This window comes from Diospyros lotus, chromosome 13 (assembly GCF_014633365.1).
Source record: "Diospyros lotus cultivar Yz01 chromosome 13, ASM1463336v1, whole genome shotgun sequence".
In the NCBI taxonomy this organism is placed as follows: Eukaryota; Viridiplantae; Streptophyta; class Magnoliopsida; order Ericales; family Ebenaceae; genus Diospyros; species Diospyros lotus.
The window spans coordinates 15,024,395-15,050,731 of NC_068350.1; the positions used below are offsets into that span (position 1 = coordinate 15,024,395).

General features: G+C 38.3%; 2 protein-coding genes across 2 annotated transcripts in view; both read right to left on the reverse strand.

Annotated features, from left to right (window-relative positions):
- LOC127789155 (cis-prenyltransferase 4, chloroplastic-like) overlaps window positions 1–3,926 on the reverse strand; it is a 46,394-nt gene extending 42,468 nt beyond the window's left edge. Inside the window, exon 1 of the mRNA XM_052317957.1 lies at window positions 3,382–3,926. Coding sequence (XP_052173917.1) covers window positions 3,382–3,774 — 393 coding nt within the window. The 5' untranslated portion in view covers window positions 3,775–3,926. The remainder of the gene's footprint in view (window positions 1–3,381) is intronic.
- A 607-nt stretch (window positions 3,927–4,533) lies between these two features.
- Window positions 4,534–21,752, reverse strand: LOC127788508 (protein root UVB sensitive 5). The gene is given in 16 exon segments (XM_052316867.1): window positions 4,534–5,042; window positions 5,120–5,212; window positions 6,049–6,165; window positions 6,251–6,313; window positions 6,584–6,697; window positions 6,775–6,818; window positions 6,821–6,833; window positions 18,263–18,352; window positions 18,694–18,766; window positions 18,855–18,933; window positions 19,009–19,055; window positions 19,316–19,374; window positions 20,020–20,120; window positions 20,760–20,911; window positions 21,234–21,293; window positions 21,442–21,752. Coding segments are annotated over 16 exon segments (1,491 nt in total). The 5' UTR covers window positions 21,591–21,752; the 3' UTR covers window positions 4,534–4,805.
- Window positions 21,753–26,337: the final 4,585 nt, after the last annotated feature.

Genomic DNA, 26,337 nt, shown 5'->3' on the forward strand with positions numbered 1-26,337 from the left:
CACATTGCTTATACTTTGTGATACATCCCTTTAATAAATTATATATGTTAAACCTGAACTCCTTTATTCTCCAAAACCCTTTATAAGACTTCTTTGAAACTTTGTTATAAGATTTTCACAAGTATATAAACACCAGATAAACTCCTATGTATCTATAGACCTTTCCATCAAATGCCTCAATAAGTAGATAGCTTCCACTTTCAACTTATCAAGAATGAAGCCAAAGCCCATTCCCATGTCCTGCCTGAAGCGCAAACCAAGTTTAAGACCTAGCTTGCCAAGCCTATCCCCAGTGCAAACACAAGACATAGCCAAAGCAGAATCCTACACTAAATTCAAGCCCAAGAAGAAGACCAAAACAAGTCAAAGGGAAAAATCAGAGCCCAAAACTGACCCCAAGGACAAGCCCAATCCCAAACCTCTTATCCTAACTCCAAATCTAAAATAAGGTCATTCCCAGTACCAAATAGTAGTCCTAGCCAAGCCTAAGCTCAAGAGAAGATCTAAGCCCAAAATTAACGCAATGCAAGCATCAAATTCTATTCCTAGTCTAAGCCTAAGGGAAATAGCAAGTTTGAGTCCACCCCAAGACCAAGCTCTAACTCTAGCCCAAGACAGAAGCCAAGACCCAACAGCAATCCAAGCCCCTGTGTAAGCCTAAAACCAAGCTATAGCCCAACATAAGATCAAGCTAGTAGGAGACCATGCCCTTGCATAAGGTCCAAGCCATTCAAACGTAAAGATCAAGCCCAAGCTCCACACCTGAGCTTAAGTCCATTCCCAAAATCTTGATACTATATGTACTATACCACAAGTCCAAGCCCAATACATACACCATAGAGGATAAGAGCATGCATGGTCCAATTTGGTTCAGTTTGGAATTTAAAGACCAAACTATAATTTACGGTTTGTTTATCTCCAAACCAAACCAAACTATTTGTAGTAGCTAAGGCTGCTAAGCCAACCCATAAAATTACAATTAGGTTTGATTTAAACCATGGTTTGGGGAATATAAAAGTTATATAGAATCTTTTACCTTTCAATGCAAATTTTTAAACCATGGTCCATATAAAAACTTCCATAAAAAATTTTAAACAGAACAAATAGTTGAGTAAAAAAATTATCATTAAAACATTTTTTGCGAAGGTATAATTTTTTGGGTAAATAATACAACTACATATCAACCTTTTATCCCGCCATGTGGAGTCAACCTTTTCCTAGTCTTCCTTTAGCTCTTTTGCTAAATACATGTTCTATTTCATTCAATCTATTCAAAGGAGTCCCTATTGAGTAAATAATATACTTTGTCAGATTATAGTTTGACCTTAGTTTCTTGTTTTTTAAAGACAAACTAGAACTTGTAAACCATAGGGTAGCAATCGAACTGAGCCAAGCCAAGCGTCGCTGAGCTTAGGCTCAGTTAGTGAGCCAATTTCTAGGCTCAAGTTCAGTACACAACCGAGCTAGTTTCTGGGCTCAAGTTCAGTACATCAATCGAGCTCGAGTGCCTACTGCAAGCCAAAGCTCAAGCTCGGGCTCAACAAGCTTTTGGCAAGCCTGAGTCTGGGCTCAACAAGCTTTTGGAAACCCCGAGCCCGAGCTCGAGCTCGAATTTGTTACAATTATTTTTAAAAAAACTGATAATATAATATGCAAATAATCAACAAATACAACTTTAAATCAAACTTGATAATCAACAAACATAACATTAACATAATAATCAACTAATAATAACTTCAAATATAACATCAACAAATTAGGGTTTTTAATTTAGACAACTATTTATATGGTGTTTGGTTAAACCTAATTTGTTATTTTGCTTTATTATATATACATATATTATATTATATTAAATGATTAAATTAATATATATAATAATTTTAAACATATTCAATTTAATTATATTATTATAATAATTTAAAGTTTGATAACTTTATGTTAAATAACATATTTATAAAATTATAAATAAATGTATTAATGTATTTATAAACAAACTTGTTCAGTAACTATTCGTGAACTTCTAATCAAGCATATTTACGAACTCTAATCGAGTCTATTATTAATCATGAGCCTCTAATCAAACATGTTCGCGAGTTTTAACAAGTTGAGTTTTACTGAGCTCAAATTCGACTTCTTTACAAATTGAGTTTCAAAGTTAGGTTCAAGCTCGGCTTGAGGTAAATCACACCAAATATCACTTAACTTTGGTGTCTTTTCTATTTTGATCACTCAACTTCAATTCTTTACTTTGTGATCACAAAAGTTTGATTTGTTTAGCAATATGATCACATTTCAGATTTTTCGGTGACCCCCTCGCTGGAGTGGGTGACATGGCGCTAATGTGGCAAAGAGTAAAAGTTTATTTGTTGATTGTGCAATAGCAGCCAATCAAAACATGCCACGTGTCAAAACCCCTTTCTCCTTCCCCCTCTCTTCCTCTCTCCTCGTTCAAGCATCGACGGCAACAATACAGCAGGTGACCGGAGGCGAAGGCGACGACGAAGCAGTTGGAGGTGAACACCGACAAGAGGGTTGTTGGCGACGGTGGCAATGCAGGTGAATGGAGATGGAGGCGTTGACGGTGCCTGTACCCTTCCCCCTCTCTCCCTCTCTCCTCGTTTGAGCGTCAGTGGCAGTGATACAGTGAGTGATCGGAGGTGGAGGCGATGGCAATGCAGGCGAATGAGATGGAGACGTCAGTGAAGGTTGCAACAGTGGAGAACAGAAGCATTGATGGCGGAGGCGGCTGTGCAGGTGAACAGCCATGGAGGCATCGACAATGGCTATAACAAAGGCAAATGGCGATGAGACACGTTGATGGCAACGAGGCGGCAGCAGCAAACAACGATAGAGGCAACGGCGGTTGCGTTGAAGGGGACCAGCTACAGTTGGTATGACAAGGGTATAGGCACGGGCTCAAACGAGGAGAGAGGGGGAAGGAGAAAGGGGGTTTGACATGTGGCATGTTTCAATTGGCTACTATTGCACAATCAGTAAATAAATTTTTACTCTTTGCCACATCAGTACCACGTCACCCACTCCGACAAGGGGGTCGCCAGGAAAATTTGAAATGTAATCACATTGCAAAACAACTCAAACTTCTGTGATCACAAAGCAAAGAATTGAAGTTGAGTCAGCAAAATAGAAAAGACACCAAAGTTAAGTGACCTTTGGTGTGATTTACCCCTTGGCTTGTTTACCTTAACGAAACTAATGTACTTGAAGGAGCTTTTGTCAGGCCAAACAGTGGGCCGCTCACAAACGGCACAACTCATTTGCGAGCCTAGAAAACCATATTTTCCAAAATTTGCAAATGTAATGTAACCAACCATATTTTAAAAAAATTAAACAGGCGATGCGCATCCTGGAAGAGGAACTAACCTTGGGTCGAAACCAGTTGTCGGAGGAGAACGCGAACACCGTGAGAACCCTAATTCCCCACCTGCAGCAGAGCTCCAGTAGCCTTCTCAGGGCCCGCACACCCGCTTCGTAACCCGACCCAACCGGAAAGCCTCTCTCCTGGGCCCACCTCCTGTTTCCGTCCATGACCACAGCCACGTGCTCCGGCAACAACTCCCTCCGCAGCCCAGCCGGAAGCTCCTCCACCTGGGTGACGCCGCCGTCCGCTTCAACGACGACGTCGTGCGCGGCGGAGCAGCGGGGCCGGAGCGAGATGGCAGAGAGATGACGAGGCCTGGGTTGAGGAGAGAAGGGGGTGGAGGTGTTGGAGATTGGATTCGGGAGGAGAGAGACGCGTAGAAAGGAGAGCAGCATTACTGATTACTGATCACTACTGGTTCGTAGTGAGGCCCTGATAAGATGTAACCATTAACCAACCAACCAACCCAGTCGTCAGTACCAATGAAATCAAAGGTTCGCTCGTTAGTTCGCTAACGCAATGGATGTCCCCCAGCCCAACGCGCTCCAGGATTAAAACGATGTCGTGCCAGAGGCAAGGCAACCAGTTTAACGCAAAACCGAAAGGAAAATGCTCCTCGTACAAATTGCTTGACAAATAGGTTGACAAACTCATATTAGAATGACAAAAATACCCTTTATCCAATTGAAAATTCACCACCGCCTTTGGCCGCCTTTAGCAACCGTTGCCTCGCTGATACATTCTCGTGATTTTCTCATTGTCACCTCGTGTCAATCAGACTTGATTTGTAGCAAACAGGAGAAAGAGAGCGAAAAGAAAATGACAAATAAATGAAATTTGTTTATCATTTTAAGGGCGTGTGTAAAGTTATATATAAACTTTTCTATACGAATAGAACGGTACAAATCGAAAAACATACAAATTAAGTATTGCCATTTGTACACCACGGCATGGTTGGTTGTACTTGAACAATATATGTCAAAAAAATTAGTTATTTTTGTGATAAAATTATTAATTAATTTTGAAAATTCATAACTATTTTCATAAAAAAAAATGCCACTAATTTTTATTAAAGTATTAAGAATTTCATGTATCACATTTTCATGCAAATTTCTTGACACCAGCAAGCCTTAAACACACGAGTCCGGATTCTCAAAAAAAGAATGTTTGCTTTGCAGGGGTAGAGAAACCGGAGTGGTTTGTGGTATTACAAGATGCAAATAGAAATACAAAACTATAAAATCTCATATCTTTGCTTACTTTGTTAAAAATGACTAATCCGTGGTTAAACATTTTCTGGGGCAGCAGCAGAGCCATTTCTCTTCACACCATTGTGGAACAAATTATGGCGACTGGAATTGGCCATCAGCAGCAGCAGCACAATGCAATCTCTAGTGGCAACGAAGACAGGAAGACAAAGAGGTTATCAGACAGCACCGATGTCAATTTCTTCTATTGAGAGGTCCTTGGGAACCTTCAAGCTTATTTGATGCGTATCCCATCCGGCTGCTTCTAACTGTTCCATGAAATTCTGAAACCTTCCCTCCAATTCTGTTAAGCTTTGCTCGAGCAAATTGAACTTGTTCTTTTCACTTTTCCAATTCTGATGCAGCCAATAAGCCTGCCATATGCTTCTCAAAACCGATAAACTTGTAGCTCCCACCTGTAGCGAGTTTTAGATCACAAATAAGAAAAAAAGTGCGGTATGTAGCAAATTTGAAGAATCTAAGATGTGCATACCTTGAAGGACACCAAGACCTCAAAATCTGTTTGTAGTTTGTTCACCACCAGGATATATTTCTCCTTTGCATATAGTTTCAAAAGCATCTTCACCTGTTTCAACCAGATAAAATTTAACAATCCATTTACCCCCCAAAAAAAAAAAATTAACAATCCATTTCCTCTTCACCTTAGGGGCACGCCCACTCAGTACAACTAGTTCTCAAGCAAATGATGATGAAGAATAACGTGTGAGTCAGCAGCCTTAAAAGCTTTTAAGCATGTATATGAACTCCCATCTTTCAGTTAAATTTCAACACGTGGCACCAAAGGCCATTTGGGGGATAAAAGTAAGAAAAGTTGTAGCACAAAAATTAGGTGCAAATTTACAAGTAATATTTCCTTATATAGGGAGATTGAGGTCTGATATGTTGTTTTGTTGTATTTAGCAGTAATATTTGGCATCATAATATTCAGCATTGCAAATTTAGGACCCATTCAGTGTCCAGTACATCTAAAATTCTCAAACTAGGAAGTTGGCCTCTGTACAAGCCTGCACTACCAAAGCTGAAACAAAAGCAGGCCTCAGGCAATACAGCAGGCACTGACCATGGTTAACCTGATGTTATTAGTGCTATGGTAGTTTGTTGTTCCAAGATGCTCCAAAACCTATTATGGCATGTTTCTAATGCAAGTAAGTTACTACTTAAAAGATGTAAGTCTTTCAACAGCTCTAAGTGTTCCTTTTTATTCTCACACAGGACAGTAAATTGCAATCTTCCAATGATATCAATTGGTAATGATAAACCAAAGGCAATATTGTTTATTTAGGCGTCAAACAGTGCAGGGAAAGTTTAAATTGCCATTTTAACCACATGTCAGACCATATCAAGTTCACAGGGCTACAGCATAATTTTATAGATCAAAGAAGAGAATAAATGAGCCAATACCATGGAAATAGATCTCTCCACACCAAAAATCTCTTCCAAAGGCACCCCATAGACTATTCGTGGTTTCAAAAATCTTTGCCATAATAAGAAATTTTCCATTCTATTGCAATCAGCACATCCTGATTTCAACAAATTAAAGAAAAATTCTTCATTGTTATCAAATAGAATAACTAAATTTGAGATGGGGTCAATGAAAATACTTTCCTGGGACACTAGAATGTGAAACATGGGACTTTACCAGCATCCGAGCACGCTTGAGATTTATCTGTCAGAAAAATTTGATACACTCACAAATCAACCTCCACAGAAGTTGTAACTTTCCTCCTAATCTGATTTTTTTTCTCCTTCCCCCATTGCATTGTGTGTAGGGAATATTAATCCAGGTACTAATGGCAATTTACAAACCACCAAAAAAGGACATTGAATGCTTAATATGAAGAGGTGACACCATCTCTACACTCAAACGTGAGCTGAGGTAGAGACGAAAACAAAAAGGAAAGACAAAAGGGAAGGAATACAACATGAGCCATCTTACACTGTCAAATTGAAGAACGGAAAGAGATTGATATCGTAACCACAGATGCAGAAGCCGAATAGTTATCCATGTGAATCCTAACAGTGGATATGATGCTGAGAGACCAGGTGTATCCTGCATTTATGAACCTATAGTTACACACATAATCAGCACAATCTGATTGCTGGTGGTAACAGAAAACAAAACCCTACCAGGATCAGTATGCCAAAAGCAAGGCCAAGTAGCTGAGCAGCAACTCCCAAACTTCCTCCTAAAACATTTAATCAGACAAGTTTACAAAAGGCTAACTTTAGGGAACCTAAGGGGGCTTTGTAAACAACCAACCCCATCCCCCTGAAAATGGATAAAAGAGGGGGAAAAAAAAAGAAAGAAAAGAAACAGAAGAGAGTGTAAGTGTCAGCAATTAGATACTTTTATGCAGGAGAGAGCTGAAATTCTCCTTTTCTTCTGTGATGGTCCATAATTAATTAAGCATTGATTTCACTTATATGAAATCTACTAGGGCTATATAGCAAAAAGAGAAATCTACTAGATCGTAGCATCCATTACCATAATATTGGTATAATGCTGTCATGCACTCATTCTCTACAGAATGGAGAGAATTTATTTAGTGGAAAAAGAAGTGACGGTCCTCCATTGAGGATATTATAGAAGCTTCTCTGGTAAGTTCCTTAGCCCTGGATCTGGTCATATATCTGGTCACAGGATAATCAGAAAAAGAAGTTGCAGAATGCTTCTGCGATCTTCTTCCCTTCTAACCTATCTTGACTAGAAAATTTGGGCTTGTTAAGAGAGAAATGATCTCCTTGGGTAAGAAAGTACTCAGAACTTTTCTGAAAAATACTGCATAATAGTTGTTTATTCCCCTTCGAACAAAATATAAGTCTTACAGGGAAGTAGAGAAATAACTACCATCTTAGAACTAGGAACTGTTTCCTAGAGAATAGCAGATCTAGACAAATTCAAATACTAAAACTGTCATAACTGACAGAAAATAAAAAATAAACAGACAAAAGAAAACAGAACATAGCAGAATATTTTAAAACATAATATTAGGACACTTAGCCCTGCCCTGAGCAGCCTTCTTTCCATGAGCAAACCACTTGTAGATTTTGCCACTAGATGGATCCACTTTGACCGAATATGACTGATCTACTTCTACTTGCTGTCCCATAACATTCTCGTTTTTTTTTTTTTTTCCTGCCTTCAAAATTTCACTTTTTAAGAATACACAACATACAACTTATAACCAAGTCAAAACAATATCAATTTATAGTTTTTAAAATTTTCAATGCTTTACACCATTTAGGTTAAAAATTGTTCCCCTGCCTTTTATCTCCTAGAGAGAACAATGATGGGAAATTATTAAAGATTTTGGACAGTTTTGCATAAGACACCTACTTCTTTTTAAACTTAGACTGGTGTCATTCCCACACTCTAAGAAACAGGAATACTTTTGAGAAGGTTTACCATTCATGTTGGGTAAATGTTGGAACATGTCCTGTAATTTTTGAATCAACACAGCTTGGATTCTTTAGGGAACATGCATATTGATTGCTTAAAGAATGAAATACCTAGAGATCTATAAGTTTGAAGAAAATAAATAGGGAGACAAAATTAAAATCAAAACAATTAATAACTACTACGCATTGTTTGTCCAAGACCAATGTGGTTCAGTGGCATATTTCAGCTATTTAAGTACCTTGATCCCAAGGTTTTGAGTTTTGACTTCCCTTGTTGCCAAAGGCTATAGTGTTGAGCTAGGAATCACAGTAGGCATCAAGTACATGAGATAGAAGAACTGGGAAAGGAGAACACCATGCAATAATTAGAATGAGAGAGACCAAGAGGTAGTGGAGAGAAAATCCCAGTATTCTGATTAATCTATTTTTGAAGGCTTGAGAAATCCTATTTATAATGAGGGTTGTAGGCTTTAATGCTGAAGTTTAAGAGATGTGGGCAATTGATTATGGCCCAACACTCTATTAACCAAGTGTAGTGAGAAATTATGAAAATAATGGTGGTAATGATTCCATGTCTCAATAATGGGTCATGAGAGTAATGGAGAGACCTATCATTGACAGTTTAAGACTCCATCTGTCCCTCCCTCTTGCTCTCTCTCTTATGACAAATCAAGGCTAACCTCCCTTGAGGAAAGAGCAAGGCCTTGCCTAACCCGTAGCTCTACCCTTCAATCTAGAAACTATTGCTAGTCTTGCACAAATGGAGACCTGGGCCCAACCTCAACCTAGGTTGTCAAATTTGCAGATTAATTTCTAAATAACTTCAGCGTAATGGAGAGAATATAATTAGAGACCTCACCTCAGCATACTAGAAGGGATATACAACGATGTTGAATCCATTTAATGATTCTCAATAGTTTGATTTTTATGCTTAACAAAACATCAATGACAAAACGGATGATATACGGAACTTTAAGCATGTCAGAATAAGCATTGATGAATAATTGAATGAAATATTAGAAATATCAAGTGAATGATCATGTGTTAATCAAGTATTGCTAATGGAAACCAAGCTTAACATTCAATTGTAATCATTACTCGAGTATCAGAGTTCATTACTCGAGTAATTACATTAAGAAACAGAGGTTATATAGCATTTGGAAGAAGTTAATCAAGTAATGTTTTACATTACTCGAGTAATGCTTTACATTACTCGAGTAACTTGTAGAGGAATTGAGAGTTTCAAAGAATTAGAGTAATGTACAACATTACTCTAGTAACTTGTACAAAAATAGAGAGGCTCGAAATCATACTCGAGTAACAAGTACTTATTACTCGAGTAACCTAAAAAAATTCAAAATATGTTTAAAATCTTACTTGAGTAACCCAAATATATTACTCGAGTAACTTTGGCTCAAAATGAGAAATTCAAATTTGTTTTGTATATTACTCAAGTAACCCTCTCACAATACTCGAGTAAGATAGCTCACGAAACTTAACCATTAATGCTATCCAAAAGTGCATTTAATGCTACCTGAATAGCAATAAATGCTACAGAACATCTTTATACATAATATTACATAGAAATATACATGTTTTACCGTAATTTCTTGCTCTAACCGAATCTGGGTTACAGAAATAGAATTTATCTATTGACAGCTGTAGAAAAGGACTATGTGCTGACTGCCTCTATTTAAAACACAAGACAAGTCCTATAATAACGTGTGAGCTCGAAATGTTGTATATACAACAAGTAAAGAGAGAATAGAGCCCAAGTGAATACAAAAAGAAAGAGCTTATCTATTCAAAATATTCTTACAAGAAAGAACACACAAAGAAGTTGTCTTCATCTTCTTCATTCTATCCTCGGTGTTATCCTAGTGTGTTTCTTAGCCACATCATATTTTCATTTCTATCCTTGAGAGAACACCTAGAGTCAAGAGACCCATCTCAATATCATTCTCTTCCATACTGTGAGACTTGTGTAAGGGTTATTGCTTCAGCCTGAGTGTAAAAAGCATTGTAAGGGTTATTGCTTGATCCCTAGAAAAAGAAAAGTGAGGTTATAGCTAAGCTCATAAAAAACTACCATTGTAAAGAGGATGCTCACCTCTCAAATCAAGCACTCCGAATTGACGTTGAAAATCCTTGATGACGAGTCAAGGTAGTGGACATAGGCACTATTGTTGAACCACTATAACCGACTGTGCAATCTCTCTCTCTCTCTCTCTCTCTCTCCCCCTGTTACATTGTTGCATTTATTCCTTGTGTCATTAAATACCAAAGTTTTCGGGGTGCTTAATTCAAACCCCCTGGCCTTTTAAGCTAATATCTTTTAAAACGAGACACTCATGCAAAGAGTTTTGATAACCAAGCATGTGTTACAAGGTTAATCAAGTTTGATCCCCAAAAGAGATAGTATAGAAATTCATGTCACTTCACAAGGTTAACTTATCAATACACCACGAAGAACTCAATCCTTGGAGAGAGAAATGAGAGCTAAATCCTTGCAAGGAAAAATGGAGAACTCAATCCTTAGAAAATATTCAAAAGATTCATGTATTACGTCCCAAAGCTAACACTTGGAGAAGGCTCAATCTTCAAAGGACAAGAATGGAGATTCACATGCCCACCCCTAAAGGGAGAGATTGGAAATTCACATGCCATTAGCTTACTAACATTTAAAGAATCATATAGAGATTCATTCAAAGATTTTGTGGAGAGTCAGCTAGCTCAAATGAAGTAATATTGCCTGATACCTTAGCATACGTATTGATACCACACATACAAATATGATGGAGATCTGGGAAGCTAATTGTCGCAATCATCATTAGATTTTCTCATAAAATACGTAGTGCCCAATTTGGTATGATATCATCTAATTGCACACGTGACTCTAGTTCATTAAGAGGGAACCCAAAAAAAATGTCACTCACCATTTAGGCATTTTCATTTTACAAACCCTAAAGCCAAAAACTTCTAAATTTGTTTGCAGTAGATAATTTTTTAAGAAAATAGCAAAATATGGATTAAGGAATTTCTATTATGGATCACAGTTCCAATAATTAATCATTTCTAATGTAATTTTTTGTATCACACTCCTTTCTGAATATAGAGTTAAACAGTGTAAAGTGCTTTATTACTACATTAAGATAACAGAGGATTAACATTATTTGCAATGCAAAATAGAATAAAATAATAAAGTATTATTTTATGAATAAGATATCTAATCTTTTTTGTAATTGTCATGCCCTTGATTTTCTCCTAAAGTTGTCAGCCCCTCATGTTCATATCTTGACACTACATCCATATTCACACTGCTTAACCTTGCTCAACTACAAGCGGCGCTGTTCTGCTCACAGAATCAGAGCACCAAAAATATTCAATACCCAAAGTTAACAGGTTTTATTCTTTTAAAAAATAACTTCCATTAATCAGATAACACTAGGTGTGCATACACTGTTTAGATAATTATAATGGCCTCTTGAGGATAGGACAGGTATGTTTCTGAAAGATGAATAAAATTTGCATTTCAAAATTAGAATTCTTTGGTGTTTATCCCCATCCCTGCACCCAGATTTTGGATTTACACCATCTTGTTCTCCCAGTTTTTGGATTTACACCACCTATTCTTCTTACTATACGCCCTTGTCTCTTTTATTCTCTCATTTGCACCCTTCTTCCTTTTCTCTACCTTTATTTCCTCATAATTCTAAGCTTATTCTTCCTCTCTACTCTACTAGTTCTCACTCTCTCAGTCCCTTGCAGTGCTCTCCTCTTTATTATTCTGATATTCTCCTATATCATTTCCACCCCTTTGTTGGATTTATTATTTCTCTACAGGTTCTTTTCTCTTTCGGCCAAGGCTCCCTCTGTCCACATGTTTCCCCATATTTTCAGCAGATATTTTCCTTCTTCCTCTTATGATCTGCATCTCCCTACTCTCATCTGTATCATTTCTTATTTTTCTCTGTTTTTCTGATACTATCTTTCATTTCAAAGATAAAATTAGAGACAAATTATATGCAATAAGGTTGGAATATTGTCACTGCCAAGCAGAGACAATGGTGGCCTCCTGGTTCGGTGTGAATCAGGAAACCACAAGAGGAAAAATAAAAAGAAGAATAGGGAGAAAGGAGCAGAACAGAGAGAGAGAGAAGGGAGAATTTGAGAGAGAATTCAGAGTTCTTTCTCAATTTTCGATGATGCTCTCCCTGAGTGCCTTGGGGAGTATTACAGGACCTTAGGGGGATGCTGCCACAACAGATCACTCCGCTAGACAGTTGCAACCGCCTTCTTTGTCCACTTCTAACCCATGCACATGGCCTCTCTCTCTCTTACTATTTCTCTACCAGAAATATTCCCCCAATTACAGGAGTAAAAGGGAATTACAGGAATTACAAATAGTAAAGGAAATACAAAAGGAGTTGCAGCCATTAAAAAAACCAAAATCGCTATACTAAGGTTACGATTCGTGACAATTCCCCCTCCCTTAGCAGCTTCTTGTCCTCGATAAATGTTAAGGAGACTGGCAACTCTCAAAAATTGCTGAAGAAGACTAGGTAGGTATTCCCAGGCGCTACTTCCCATAGCTCCATTTTGTCATTTCACCAAAACTTGTATAAGGGGAGCCCCCTGATTGTAGACCACCCTTCTATCCAATATAGCCTCTGGTTCATTGCCTTGATTCTTTTCTTTAGAAAGTGAGGGTAAGCCTGGACTCACCTGTTCAGTACCTGTTGATTTCTTCAATAGTGATACATGAAACGCCAGATGAATGTGTGTTCCCTCAAGTAATTGTAGACGATATGCAACTTTTCCCACCTTAGTTGTTATACGATACAACCCAAAATACCTTGGGTTGAGCTTAGACACTGACCCTGGGGCGATGGACCTTCTCTCCCACTTCAAACTCCCTGTCACTTCTCCTATCGGCACACTGCTTCATCTATTTTGGGCTGATGCCAGTTCTTGCTTGAGTTGTTGTAGGACCACCCTCCTTTGCTGTAAATACTCTTCAACCAAGGTTGTAGTAGGTTTCCCTCCTATTGCTGGCAAAAAGGGAGGTTTGTACCCGAACAATGCTTCAAATGGGGACATTTTCAAAGAGGAATGGTGGTTAGAGTTATACCACCATTGGGTTAAGGCCACCCACCTATGCCAACTCTTTGGTTGTAGAATACAAATGCATCTTAGATACGTCTCCAAAACTTGTTTCACCCTCTTAGTTTGCCCATCAGATTGGGGATGATAGGCAGTCGACATTTTCAGTTTAGTATCTAAAGTCTTCACAAGCTCCTGCCAAAAGAGGCTCATGAATACCTTATCTCTGTAAGAAATTATGGCCTCTAGGACTCCATGCACTGCTACCACTTGGTCCATGAATACTCTGGCCACTTCTTGGGCTGCATAGGGATAAGCCAACCCTATAAAATGGGAAAACTTAGTTAGATGATCAACCACAACAAGAATGTTGTCCTTACCTTCTGACTTGGGTAGCCCTTCGATAAAATCCATAGATATACATTTCCAAGCTTGATCAAGTATGGGCAATGGTTGTAACAGATCGGGATAGGCCACATTTTCGTGCTTACACCTCTTGCAGGTGTCACAAGCTAACACAAACTCTCTCACCTCTACCTTTAGCTTTGGCCAATGGAACAATTGCCTCACCCGGCTATAGGTGTTCTGAATTCCAGAATGTCCTCCTAAGGGAGATTCGTGCAGGGTTTGTAAAATTCTCTTCTTGAGTCCATCATGGTTCCCAATGACAATTCTTCCATTGTTCCTCATCATCCCTTCCACCAGTATATATCCCTCTACTCCCTTAGGGTCAACAGCCAGCCTCTTCAAGATTCGTTTAACCTTTTCATCCTCTTTATAGCTCTCTATCACCTTGTGATACCATTCCGGAATTACTGTAGTTATGACTGCGATACTCCCTTCCTCTTGGCACCTTGAAAGGGCATTCGTGGCCACATTCTCCTTGCCCCTTTTGTATTGTATCGAATAGTCTAAATCCATTAGTTTGGCCATTCCCTTCTTTTGTAATTGAGTATGTAATTTTTCTTGTAGCAAAAATTTCAAACTCTCATGGTCAGTCTTGATTATGAATCTTCCCCCCTCTAGGTAGTGTCGCCATTTATCAACTGCCATCAGAACTGACAAAAATTCCATCTCATATATACTAAGACCAAGATGCCTTGTACTTAAGGCTTGACTCAAAAATGCTATTAGCCTACCTCCCTGCGTCAATACAACACTTATTCCCGTCCCACAAGCATCAGTTTCCAATACGAAAGGTTGGCTGAAATCGGGTAATCCCAGGATAGGCACTCAACTTATGGCTTTCTTTAACCCTTCAAAGGCTTCCTTAGCTTCCTTTCCCCAACTAAAATTCCCCTTCTTTAGGAGGCCTAATAATGGCTTACTAATGACTCCATATCCCCTTACAAACCTGCGATAGTAACTTGTCAAGCCAAGGAACCCCCTCACCCTCACTGTGGTAGGTTTGGGCCAAGCCAACATGGCTTCCACTTTTTTTGGGTCAGTGCTTACTCTCTCCTGAGATCAAATGTCCTAAGTACTCCACCTGACCTTGAACAAAGGCACATTTTGACCTTTTGATGAAAAGTTGATTAGCTCTAAGGACCTTAAAGGTGGTTCTTAGGTGAGTCATGTGTTGGTCCAAGGTGGGGCTATACACAAGTATATCATTAGAGATTGAAAGGTGATAAGGGCATTGGTGAGTCCAGGGCATCACCAAGAATTCAAAGTGCCCATGGTGTGTTCTAAAGGCAGTTTTATGGATGTCCTCAAGCTTCATTTTGATCTGATAGTAGCCCAAGCAAAGGTCAAATTTGGAAAAGTACTTGGCATTGTGTAATTCATCCATTAGGTCTTCCACCAGGGGTATGGGGAATTTGTCCTTGACGATCAAGGCGTTTAATTGTCGGTAATCAACACAAAAGCACCATGTTTTGTCCTCCTTTTTTACTAGTAGGACGAGTGAGGCAAAAGGACTTTGGCTAGGTCTTATGAATGATTAGTTGAGCATGTCCTTCACCATCTTTTCAATCTCTGTTTTTTTGAATTGGTGAATAATGGTATGATCTAATGTTTATGGGTTCGGAGTTAGGCTTAAGGTTAATAGAGTGGTCCAAGGATCGTGTAGGAGGTAATGTGGTAGGCTCAATAAAGAGGTCCTTAAATTCTAACAACAATTCAACAACAAGGTGTTAAGGTTGTACCTGTTCAATCTTCCCTTGTTGGTGGCTGACAGTGAGTTGGAACTCTCCTTGCATCACCTGTTCAAGACTTTCATCCAATGCCACACTTGAAAATAGTTGTGCCAATTGGCACCACTTGTTCCTGAATAGCTTGTGTAACCTCTTCTCGGTCATCAGTTTGCAAGTACTTGTCTCCCTTCCCCTTAGTAAGAGTCATTCTCCTCCCTTCTTTATCGAATGACACTTTCATCCTATTGAAATCAAAGCTTATGGGGCTCATTCCTTTCATCCAATCAACTCTTAGAACCACATCGCAACCTCCCAATTGTAGTAGCCTAAGGTATGCCTCAAACTTCTCTCCTTGCATTTCCCAACAGAAACCAGGGCAAGTTGAATTACTCAACACCCTACTCCCATTTGCTACGGTCACACTCAAGGGTTAAGTCCCTATAAGTGGACACTTCAGTTTCCTAATAGTGCCTTCATCCAGGAAGCTGTGAGTACTTCCACTATCAATGAAAATTAACAAGTTACTTTCCTTAACCTTTCCCTCCACCTTGATTATCTTGTTATCAGTCATTCCCTTCAATGCATGTAATGAAATCTCCCCATTATCTTCTTATCTAGATTCTCCACTCTCTTCAATTCCGTCTCCTTTTACTTCCAACTCACCCCCAATACCTCCTTCTAACAAAAGTAACTGTCATTTGCACTGGTGCCCGGGGTAATACTTATCCCCACACTTGTAACAAAGGCCAGGTTGCCTCCTCGTATCATTATACTTCCCACCAGAATTGAATCCTACTGGATTCTTTATCCCCTGGTTGCCTTTACTCCATTCTCGATTGTAGTTCTTCCCCCCCCCCCCCCCCGGAACTCGAGGTCCCCGTAGTTAAAGTTTTATGCTACTGCCTTTGCTTCCTCATTAAGGCTTCCACCACCATTTCTTGTAGCCTTGCACTTTCTGTCGCTTGTTCCACTGTCCTAGGTCTAATCATTTTCACCATAGGCCTCAAATCATCACTAAGCCCACTCAAAAAGCTAGACACAAAATAGGCTTCTAAAAGATAGGGGTCATTGTTGATCATCAAGGACCTCAATTCCTCAAACCTCCTCAAGTAGGTATTCACCTCCCCCATTTGTTTTAATTTGTTGAATTCCTCAATAATGTCTGACATACTCCTCTCCTCAAATCTTTCACACAACCTATCAGCAGACTCTTCCCTGACCCTAGTCCACCCTTGATACCAAGCATCTACCAGGTCATCGAAGTAGGCTGAGGCCAATGCTACTCTTCTCCCCCCTGGCACTTTATACCAATCAAACTTACGCTCACATTTCCTTACCCACCATCGGGGGTTATTCCCATCAAACACCGAAATCTCCAACAAGGCATAGGGAATCCCGGTTGTCGTGGGTGATTTTGTCCTTCTCTACCCCCTTCCATCATATTATCTACATCTTCCTCTAGTTCAATTCCAATCCCATTATTCCCAACTACTCTGTCTCTTCTATTTTCTGATATTATAGGCTCTGTTCTATCTCTAGGAGGAAAATCAGGAGCCATTCTTATTGTGTTTTGGCAAGTAAACATGACCATAAACTGTTGTAATTAGGCCCCCAACTCTACTCTCATTTGTGCATTATCCTCCCGCATTTAAGATAGAGCACCATCGAGCCTTCTCTCCAGTCCCCCAATTGAGCCCTCCACCTTGCGATCCATAGCTAAGATCGCCATGTCGTTACGTTCCGAGCCCCGCTCCAACTGATCTACCCGACTCTAGAATTCGGACAAGGTCGAGCTGAACTGCTACAGCTATGACTCGAAGTTCTTCATGCGGGTACCTTCTGCCATCGAAGAATTCTCCAATAACTCCGACCAAGACCGTTGCTCTGATACCAAAATTGTCACTGCCAAGCAAAGACAATGGTGGCCTTCTTGGTTCGGTGTGAATCAGGAAACCACAAGAGGAAAAATAGAAAGAAGAATAGGGAGAAAGGAAAAGAACAGAGAGAGAGAGAGAAGAGAGAATTTGAGAGAGAATTCAGAGTTCTTTCTTGATTTTCGATGATGCTCTCCTCGAGTGCCTTGGGGAGTATTTACAGGACCTTAGCGGGATGCTGCCATAGCAAATCACTCCCCAAAACAGTTGCAACCGCCTTCTTTGTCCTATTCTAACCCATGCATGTGGCCCATCTCTCTCTCTCTCTCTCTCTCTCTCTTACTATTTCTCTAATAGAAATATTCCCCCAATTACAATAGTAAAAGGGAATTATAGGAATTACAAATAGTAAAGGAAATACAAAAGGAATTACAGCCACTAAAAAAATCAAAATCGATGTACTAAGGTTACGATTCATGACAAATATCACTTATGTTAAGATGTGTGAGATGCAATTAAGAAGGTTTAGACATGTGAAAAGAAGACTAATACACACACTTATGAGCAAAGTTGATAGAACGAAAAAAATTTGTAGCAAAAGAAATAGATGAAAACCAAATAAAACTTGGTAGGAAACTCTTAAACATGATATGGGGTACAATAACCTTACAAAAGATATAGTCATGAATCGAGATGGTAGAAAAGCTAGAATTCAAGTAGAAAACCCCACCAAATAGCATAAAGGCTTGGAATTGTTATTTTTATTGTTGTATTTGGTTCTTATATGGTGGCATATAGCTTTTTTTCCTTTTTTTGATGGATAAGTACTAATGTGCTAGTCTTCTAATGCTTTTCATGTTGTATTTGGACTATGATCATTCTACAACCCTGTGCGCCTGATCTATTGGTAAGAAGACACCATTTTTACAACCGAGCACTCAAGGAAATTCCAAAGGGTCTAGGCTACACCAAGTGTCTATTATTTGTAATGACCAAATTACACATTTTGATACTAACAATTGCTAATGGTTCTAGTAACTTGACTCACCAGAATGATGAAAGTTTTGAGAGTTAAAATTTTTAGAAATAAGAACAATAACATACCTTTGCTGCTATTTCTCCTAGGTTTCCTGAGACAGCAAAATGGTTTTGAATGACCCGAAATGATGGATCTTTTAGCCCCCTTGCCACAGCCTATACATTATTATCATCGGCAAAAATAGTAAATCCTGAAGATTAGCATGTCAGATTATAAGAAGAGATTGCAAGAGGTACTTTGTATAGCAAAAGTCTAAGAATAAATTAATTGGAAGGACCACCTTAGAAACACAATATGGATCATAGCAGGCGTATGACAATAGTCCTCTGGTTAAACCATTTATACATAATGCATATGCAAGCAATACATAAGTGAAAATATTCCAGAAGAGGTCAGAAGGGCAACCAAGTGCAGAAGAATATTACTCTAATACAGTAATACTGCAGAAAGCAGTGATGACTTATCTAGATGCAATCTGAAGTTTTCAAGTGAATACCTTCGTGAGATTTCCAAGAGATGCCAATGGTAGAAAATAGGCAGGATATAACTGAGTAGTGAGATCAAAGATACTGCATAATGTAATGCCAAATTTAATTGCTTTAATCAACCACAACTAAAAACTTGATTCATTTAGAAAAAGAAGCTTATTCTAGGGACCTTCCAGCACTGCCAATAAAATCCGCATACATGCGCCATTGTTTAGGGTCATCATCAAAAAGATTGCCAAACCGTCCACCTGAAAAAGATTGTTATTATTACCGGAATTATTCAGGATAGCTCTTTCCATTAGTTTCATTGACAATTGGCAGACCAATTAGCAAGCGGCCAACAGCACCAATGCCATCCTTGGTTACCCATCTGCAGAAAGAAAACAAACAATGCTTAAATCCAGTTTCATACTAATTTTGGAAAGACGTAGTTCCCCTCCCCTGTATGTAATATACATGCATGTAGCAAAAGGAAGTTATGAACTAAGGAAATCACTTATAAAGATCGTTTCCTCTTTATTAAGGCTATGCAACATGCTTTATCTTCATTTTCTTATAAAATAACCAGGAAATTGCAACATAACATTCAAATGGATGATAGGAATACAGCTGACTAAACTAAAAATTCACCTGATAGCAGCAGCAGAAGCAGCAGCAGTAGATCCAGAGAAATAGCCAACACCTACAGCCTGTATTATCATGGCAACACTTTTTATAGACTAGGCCCATAACTGCATCTCTTCAATTTAGTAGCAGCAAAACGAAGACACAAAGAAAACAGTCCAGTAAGGAAAACTTGCATACGGATATGAAGTGAAGGACTGCAATGTCGAAAAATGAAAAATAAAATATCAAGACAAAAATTAAAATAACTAAATATCAGCTTAGAATGTTTGGACATAGCACTGTTAGTAGATGAAAGAATCACATACTAGTAGTACGTTACCAGCCTTATTAAACGAGAGAGATTGAAAAGGTTAAAAGATCTTATTGAAAAAATTAAAAAAAAAAAAGGACTGAGTCATACCTCGCCATTTTAAAAAATGTTAATAATGTGAAGTTAAACATGTACAGGAAACTTGAAGATGTCAGGACAAAAATTTTTCACAAAAAACTGGAACAAATATATGATATCTCTTGAACTTAATATGTAGCATAGAAATCATTAACATTCAAATTCAGTTCTGAGTGAAATTCATCAGAGAACATATCAGAGAATAAATCTACCACAGATCAATTTAGGAGAAGTAGGCAAATTTAAAAGAGTTTGGACTTTGTTGACATCTAACTCACATACCGAAGTGAAATTAATGGCCTGGGTTAGATTGACATGCCTTTAATAAACTTGAAGTGACCAAGGCATGGCAAATCCATCCAGTAACATTGGTAGGGAACTGTAACAGCATATACTCCAAGTAATCATCTGAAACAGATCCTGCATCAGATGTGAAAAAAGGTTCAGAAAAATAAATCACCAAAATATAACCAAAAAGAACAGGTGAATAAATTAAATGCTCTAAAGTAGTCAAAACGTCTTACTAGACTTTTAGGTTAATGTATCCTGACACTTGTGACAAGATTCCCCCAACAGAGGGAAGACTAATGGAGTACAAGGGGGTAGAGGGAAAATAGAATTATCCAACTCCCAAAATCAGACGATTAGGCCATCAGACTGAGGAAAGTCCTCAAAAATCAATATGCAATATGTTAAATTTACTATCCTCCACTACATCTTTATTGGCCAGATGAAAAAGGTCATTCATATTGGATTGACTGGTGTTCCATACTGTATATCCTCTTGAGCTAAAATATTCACTGTTGAGCTAAGAACACATAAATAGATTGACACTTGTTGTGACCCCAGAAATTGCAAATCTCTCTGCAAGACATGATTTTAGATTATATACATCCATCATAGAAGGCGACAAATAATAATAGGACACTATTTTGTGGTAAGCCTGGAAGAGAAATGTATGGCAATTATGTGGACTGGAGCTAAAAAATCCAAATTTAAACGAGGAAAATAAAGAAGAAGAAGAAGAAGTAAGCACAGCCTAATACTAATGCTTCTCACCCGGAAAGCCTGCGGGCAAGATAAAATCTTTAACCATAGTTGGAAGCCAAGACAATCGTGCGTTGGAAAAATATGAGCCCTGGAACCCATTAGCTTCAAATCCTTGTTGGTGGACAAAAGCTTTTACATGCAAGTCATTATCTAATACGTACCTACCTTGCCCAAAAAAAAAAAAAAAAAAGATGAATCAATTCTAAACACCATTGGATACCTGCTTGCATGAATCCTTTAAGCATATACTAGTTTTTCACAGGATTCAGGCCAAAGAGATGTCCAAAAAATTGCTTAACAAATTTAAAGACCGTGACTCAAATGGGATGCCAGGTACTGTAGAAAGTTGGAAAATGGTTAAGAAAGCATCCAGTCTTAGTGTTTATCTTCAATTCCTGGTGCAAAATTTCTAATTTTGTTGTCAAAGGAAATATAAGTGCTTCCACAAGAATGCAAACAAGGAAGAGGAATCATGCAAAATACCTCTTTGAAAAGCCATTCCCATATCTTTCCACCAAAATGAAATTCTGTCCAGCCAATTGTCTGTTAACAGATGACAGGAAAAAAAAAAACAAAAACAAGGCATAAACAGAATTGAAACAACTCAGAATTCGGATCCTTTCTCTCGTTTTCCTGCAATTTTTTAAGCTTTAAAACGTAGTTTTTCAATGGCAATAAAGACGAGAGATACCTCGACATATCAGAATCTTCCAAGTCTCCATCGGAGGTCTCAGCAGCCGAGCAGAGAACTTGAAGATGTACTCTCCTCACCTTCGTCGACAATTCAAAAGCACATGTTGAGGGGAAGGTAAATTGCAGAGTTGCATAAGCATATGACATAATTTTCTATTTACACTTGAACTTGGAATGGGAATCAGATTAGGGTCAGGGCACAGAGAGACCACTATGCGCTCTGGCTTTCTTGCCCTGAAATTGATTGAAGAAAGGCTCCACGTTTCAGAGCTGAGAACTGCGTCTGCAACTCTGGAATTATCCATACGACTGTTACTTCACACTATAAAATAAAATCCTTTTTTTTTTTTTTTTTTAGCTTTTAGTACCTCTCCCTTCAAATTTGGCTTCACTCTGTATTTTTTGTAAGGATTTTTTACTCGTTTTAGTTTTTAAATAAACTTAAATCAATTGCTTTTATATTATTTCTAATTTTGAAGATAAAATCACAAAATATATAATTAAAATAATTTCCAACTTGTGAACATTGATTATTATATGAAACAATTGAATAAAAACAATAATGATTGTATTAATTAAATAGAAAACATTCATGTTGGGTAAAATTATAACTATTTAATCATTCAACTTTAAATTGTTACTACTTACTTAATTGAATTTTGTTTAACGTCAATCATCCATCACTTATTACAACTCTGTCAGATCTTATAAATTGAAAATGTTAACAGAATCTGACGTGGCTAACAGAATTCAAAGTGGCCTAAATTAAATCACTATTTTCGGCTAACTCAGCGCTCCGTTAACTCCAAGTCCATTTGCCAACTCATTTCAGTGGGTTTAATTTAATAAAAGCTTAGTGAATTCCTTCTCTAAGCTTCTCGTAAGTGATCAAATTGAAGAATATAATTAAAATCGACGATTTTTGCTGAGGGTTTATGGCAATCACTGGATACGCATGCACAACACAAAATCAAGAGCTTCCATCATTCTTTGTCGTCGTTCTCCCTCGTCATGCGATTGATCGATGTTCGTGGCCATCATGCTCCCTCGTCGCGCGGTTGCTCAGTTGCAAGTGCTTCTTGCTTCTTCTAGAAGTGATCACTCTCTCAGGCTTTCACAATAACTTTTGTCCTCTCTATCTCAATCTCTTTCTCTTTATGTATTTAAATCCTTTTTCACCCTAAGGTGACCCACAACCAATGCTGCTTGTTTTGTGTATTTACAACTAGTGCTTTCGTTTTCCAAGACAAAGGTGACCCACAAATAAGGAAAATGGACCACACAGGTGTTGTTGAGAATGCTTTATTGGAGACCCGAGATGGTGGACCACATGAAGGTGTTTTTATTTTAACTGAAAGATTATGCATTCCAAATAAATTATTCTCCTTTTGGATTTAAGTGTTGGAAATTTTTTCCTTTTTTATCTGTGAAAGAACAAGAATTAATCTTTCATATATCAAAACTATTTAATACAATCTTATTTATAACACACATACTCCTAATCATTGAAGACTTCTAAGACTATTCAACCTCCTAACCATTCTCCTAATGTATAGGAGTTGATTACTCTCTTATAAATTAGGACCCCTACTAGATTACATCAACTCAAAACATTAATGAAATAAATCAACTAATAAAATATTAATGAAATAAATCAACTGATAAATCCAACTGCTAACACTCCCCCTCAAGCTGGAGAATGGATATCCCACATTCCTAGCTTGCTTGCTAGATTTGCAAATCCTTTAAGTGGCAACCCTTTTGTCAATATATCAGTAACTTGTTCCTCTGATAGAACATATGGTAAGTGAATGAGTCCAGCTTACAACTTCTCTTTTATGAAGTGTCTGTCTATCTCAACATATTTAGTCCGGTCTTGTCCCTTTAGTCTTGGAATGAAATTCTTAAATCATCAAGAACAATTCGTAGCCATAGAATTTCACATAAAGCAAGGGCCATAGCCCTAAATTCTACCTCTACACTTGATCTTGCCACAACACTTTGCTTCTTGCTTCTTTAGGACACCAGATTCTCTCCTAAGAATACACAATAGCCACTTGTAGATCTTCTATCAGTCATGGACCCTGCATAATCTGCATCTGAAAAATCTTGAATGTTCAATTTATTTCCTGCTTTAAATAGGATCCCTTTACCTGGAGTAGCCTTGAGATAACACAAGATTTTTCTAACCGCTAGTATATGCTCCTCAGTTGGGCTGTGCATGAATTGACTTACCAAGCTGACAGGAAAGGCAATATCTAGTCTTGTGTGAGAGAGATATATCAATCTTCCAACTAGTCGTTGATTCCTTCATTTGTTTATAGACTTGCTAGTAAGGTTGTTCCATAGCTTGCAGTTAGGTTCAATAGGAATTTTTGCCCCTTTTCCTCCAATCAATCATGTTTCAGTTAATAAATCAAGCACATATTTCCTTTAAGAGAGAAAAATATCTGCCTTAGAATAAGCTACTTTAATTCCCAAAAAATACTTGAGCACACCCAGGTCTTTGATTTTAAATTCCTTAACTAGCCTTTCTTTAACCTTTATCTGTTCTTCTTCATCATTGCCAGTTACTATCACGTTATCCACATATACCAGTAGCACAGTAACCTCTCCTCCTGTCGAGTGTTTGATGAATAAGGTATGGTCCCCCCTGCTTTGACTATAACTGATAGTATGCATGGCTTTAGATAACCGACCAAACCAAGCCCTAGGGGATTGTTTGAGTCCATATAAGGCCTTATTTAGCCGACATACCTTCCCACTGAGTCCTTCATGAAATCCTGGTGGTAAATCCATAAACACTTCCTCTTCTAAATCTCCATGGAGAAATGCATTTTTAACATCTAGTTGTTGTAGATTCCACCTAAATGAGGCTGCCAATGACAAGAGAATATGAATTGTGGTCATCTTTGCCACTGGTGCAAATGTCTGTAGATAGTCAATCCCATATGATTGAGTGTAGCCTTTAGCTACCAGCCTTGCCTTATACCTCTCAAGTGTCCCATCGGCCTTATACTTGACATTAAAAACCCATCTACACAACACTGGATTAACTCCCTTAGGTCTGTCCATAATATCCCATGTATGGTTCCTTTTTAAAGCCCTTATTTCCTCAAGCATAGCAAGCTTCCAATTCTGATTTTTCAGAGCCTCGGTTATTGATTTTGGAATGATAATTGAATCTATGGATGTTAGGAAGCTTTTATGGTTTTGGGAGAGACGATGATAAGATAGGGAATTGGCCGTTGGGTGTTGGGTGGTGCAGCTTCTAACTCCCTTCCTAAGAGTTATGGGAAGGTCGATATCATCATGGATTTGGCCTATAGATGCTGGAGGTATTGTCTGCATGTGATCCCGACTTTGAATGGGAGAGGAGTTTGGAGCTTGTTGGTCTTCTAGGCTTGATTATTTTCGTTTATATACATAGGGAGACCCCTTGTATCTTCCTTGCAACTGCTGGCAAGCTTCTTACTCATCTTGCTATCAAATTTGGCCTGATAATCACCATGGTTAAGGCTGTTTGAGTGCTGGGGAGATGGACTGACTATAAGGTCAGGATTAGAGACATGACTAGGTTGACTGGAGACCAAATGAGGATCAGCATTAAGCTGAAGAGTGAACTGGGAAGATGGTAGAGGAAATAAGATGTCACTCGGGTCACCATAGGAAGTCTCCCTCTGGTGACCAGCTTGGGTAGAGCCAAAGAATGGAGTAGTCTCGACAAATGTGACATCCTTAGAGACATAAAGTTTGTGAGTGGGAGGATGATAGCATTTATATCCTTTTTGTGTGGGGGAATACACAAAAAAGACACACTTCACAGCTCTTGGATCAAGCTTATCCCGAGAGGATTTGGAAATATAAACAAAGGAAACACACCCAAATACTCTAAGAGAAAGAGTGGTGTGGAAATTAGAATCAGGAAAGTGAGTAGTGAGGCAAGAAAGAGGACTTTGTTGGTTTAGAACTATGGTAGGCATGCGGTTAATAAGAAGTGTGACCGTAAGGACAACCTCCCATTCCCCCAAAAGATTTTAGGAACGGTATGATGGTGAAGCAATGCTTGAGCTACATTAAGGAGATGTCTCATCTTCCTTTCAGTTACTCCATTTTGCTGTGGAGTATCCACACAGGATGATTCATGGACAATCTCTTCTTGTAGGAAAAAGTGGTTCATATAAGAGTTAAAATAATCTCGAGCATTGTTGGTTCGAAATTTCTTTATGGGAGTTTCATATTGAGTCGTTATCATTTTACAGAAACTTGGTAAGACTGTTTGGATGGCTACTTTGTCTTTTAGCAAAAAAAACCCATGTCATCCGAGTACAATCATCGATAAATGAGATAAACTAACGTGCCCCAAAATAGGTAGGAATTTTGCAAGGACCCCATACATCAGAATGAATTTATGCAAATGGAATAGAATTGAGTTTATTGCTAATTGGGCAAGACACACGATGTTGTTTGGATATAACACATACATCACAATGAAGAGAACTAGGATCTAAAGAAAGAAATAAAGTAAGAAACATAGATTTCAATAAAGAAAATGGTGGGTGACACAACCGGTAGTGATGCAGCCAGATTTGGTGATAGTTAGCTATAATTTGAGAGGAGCAAGCCATTGGTTGTTGGTTCTTTGCTACTTTCCTTGTCAAGCAATACAACCCATTTGTTTTCCTAGCAGCCCTAATCCTATTCTCGATTTTCATTGCCTGAAACTCACACACATTAGTAGAAAAAACAACATGGCAATGTAGGTTTCTTATGAGTTTAAAGATAGAAAGGAGGTTGGCTAATAATTGGGGCACATGAAGAACATGGTTAAGGGTTATGTTTAGGCTTAGATAAACACTGCCATGTCCGATTATAGAGACTGTTTTTCCATTAA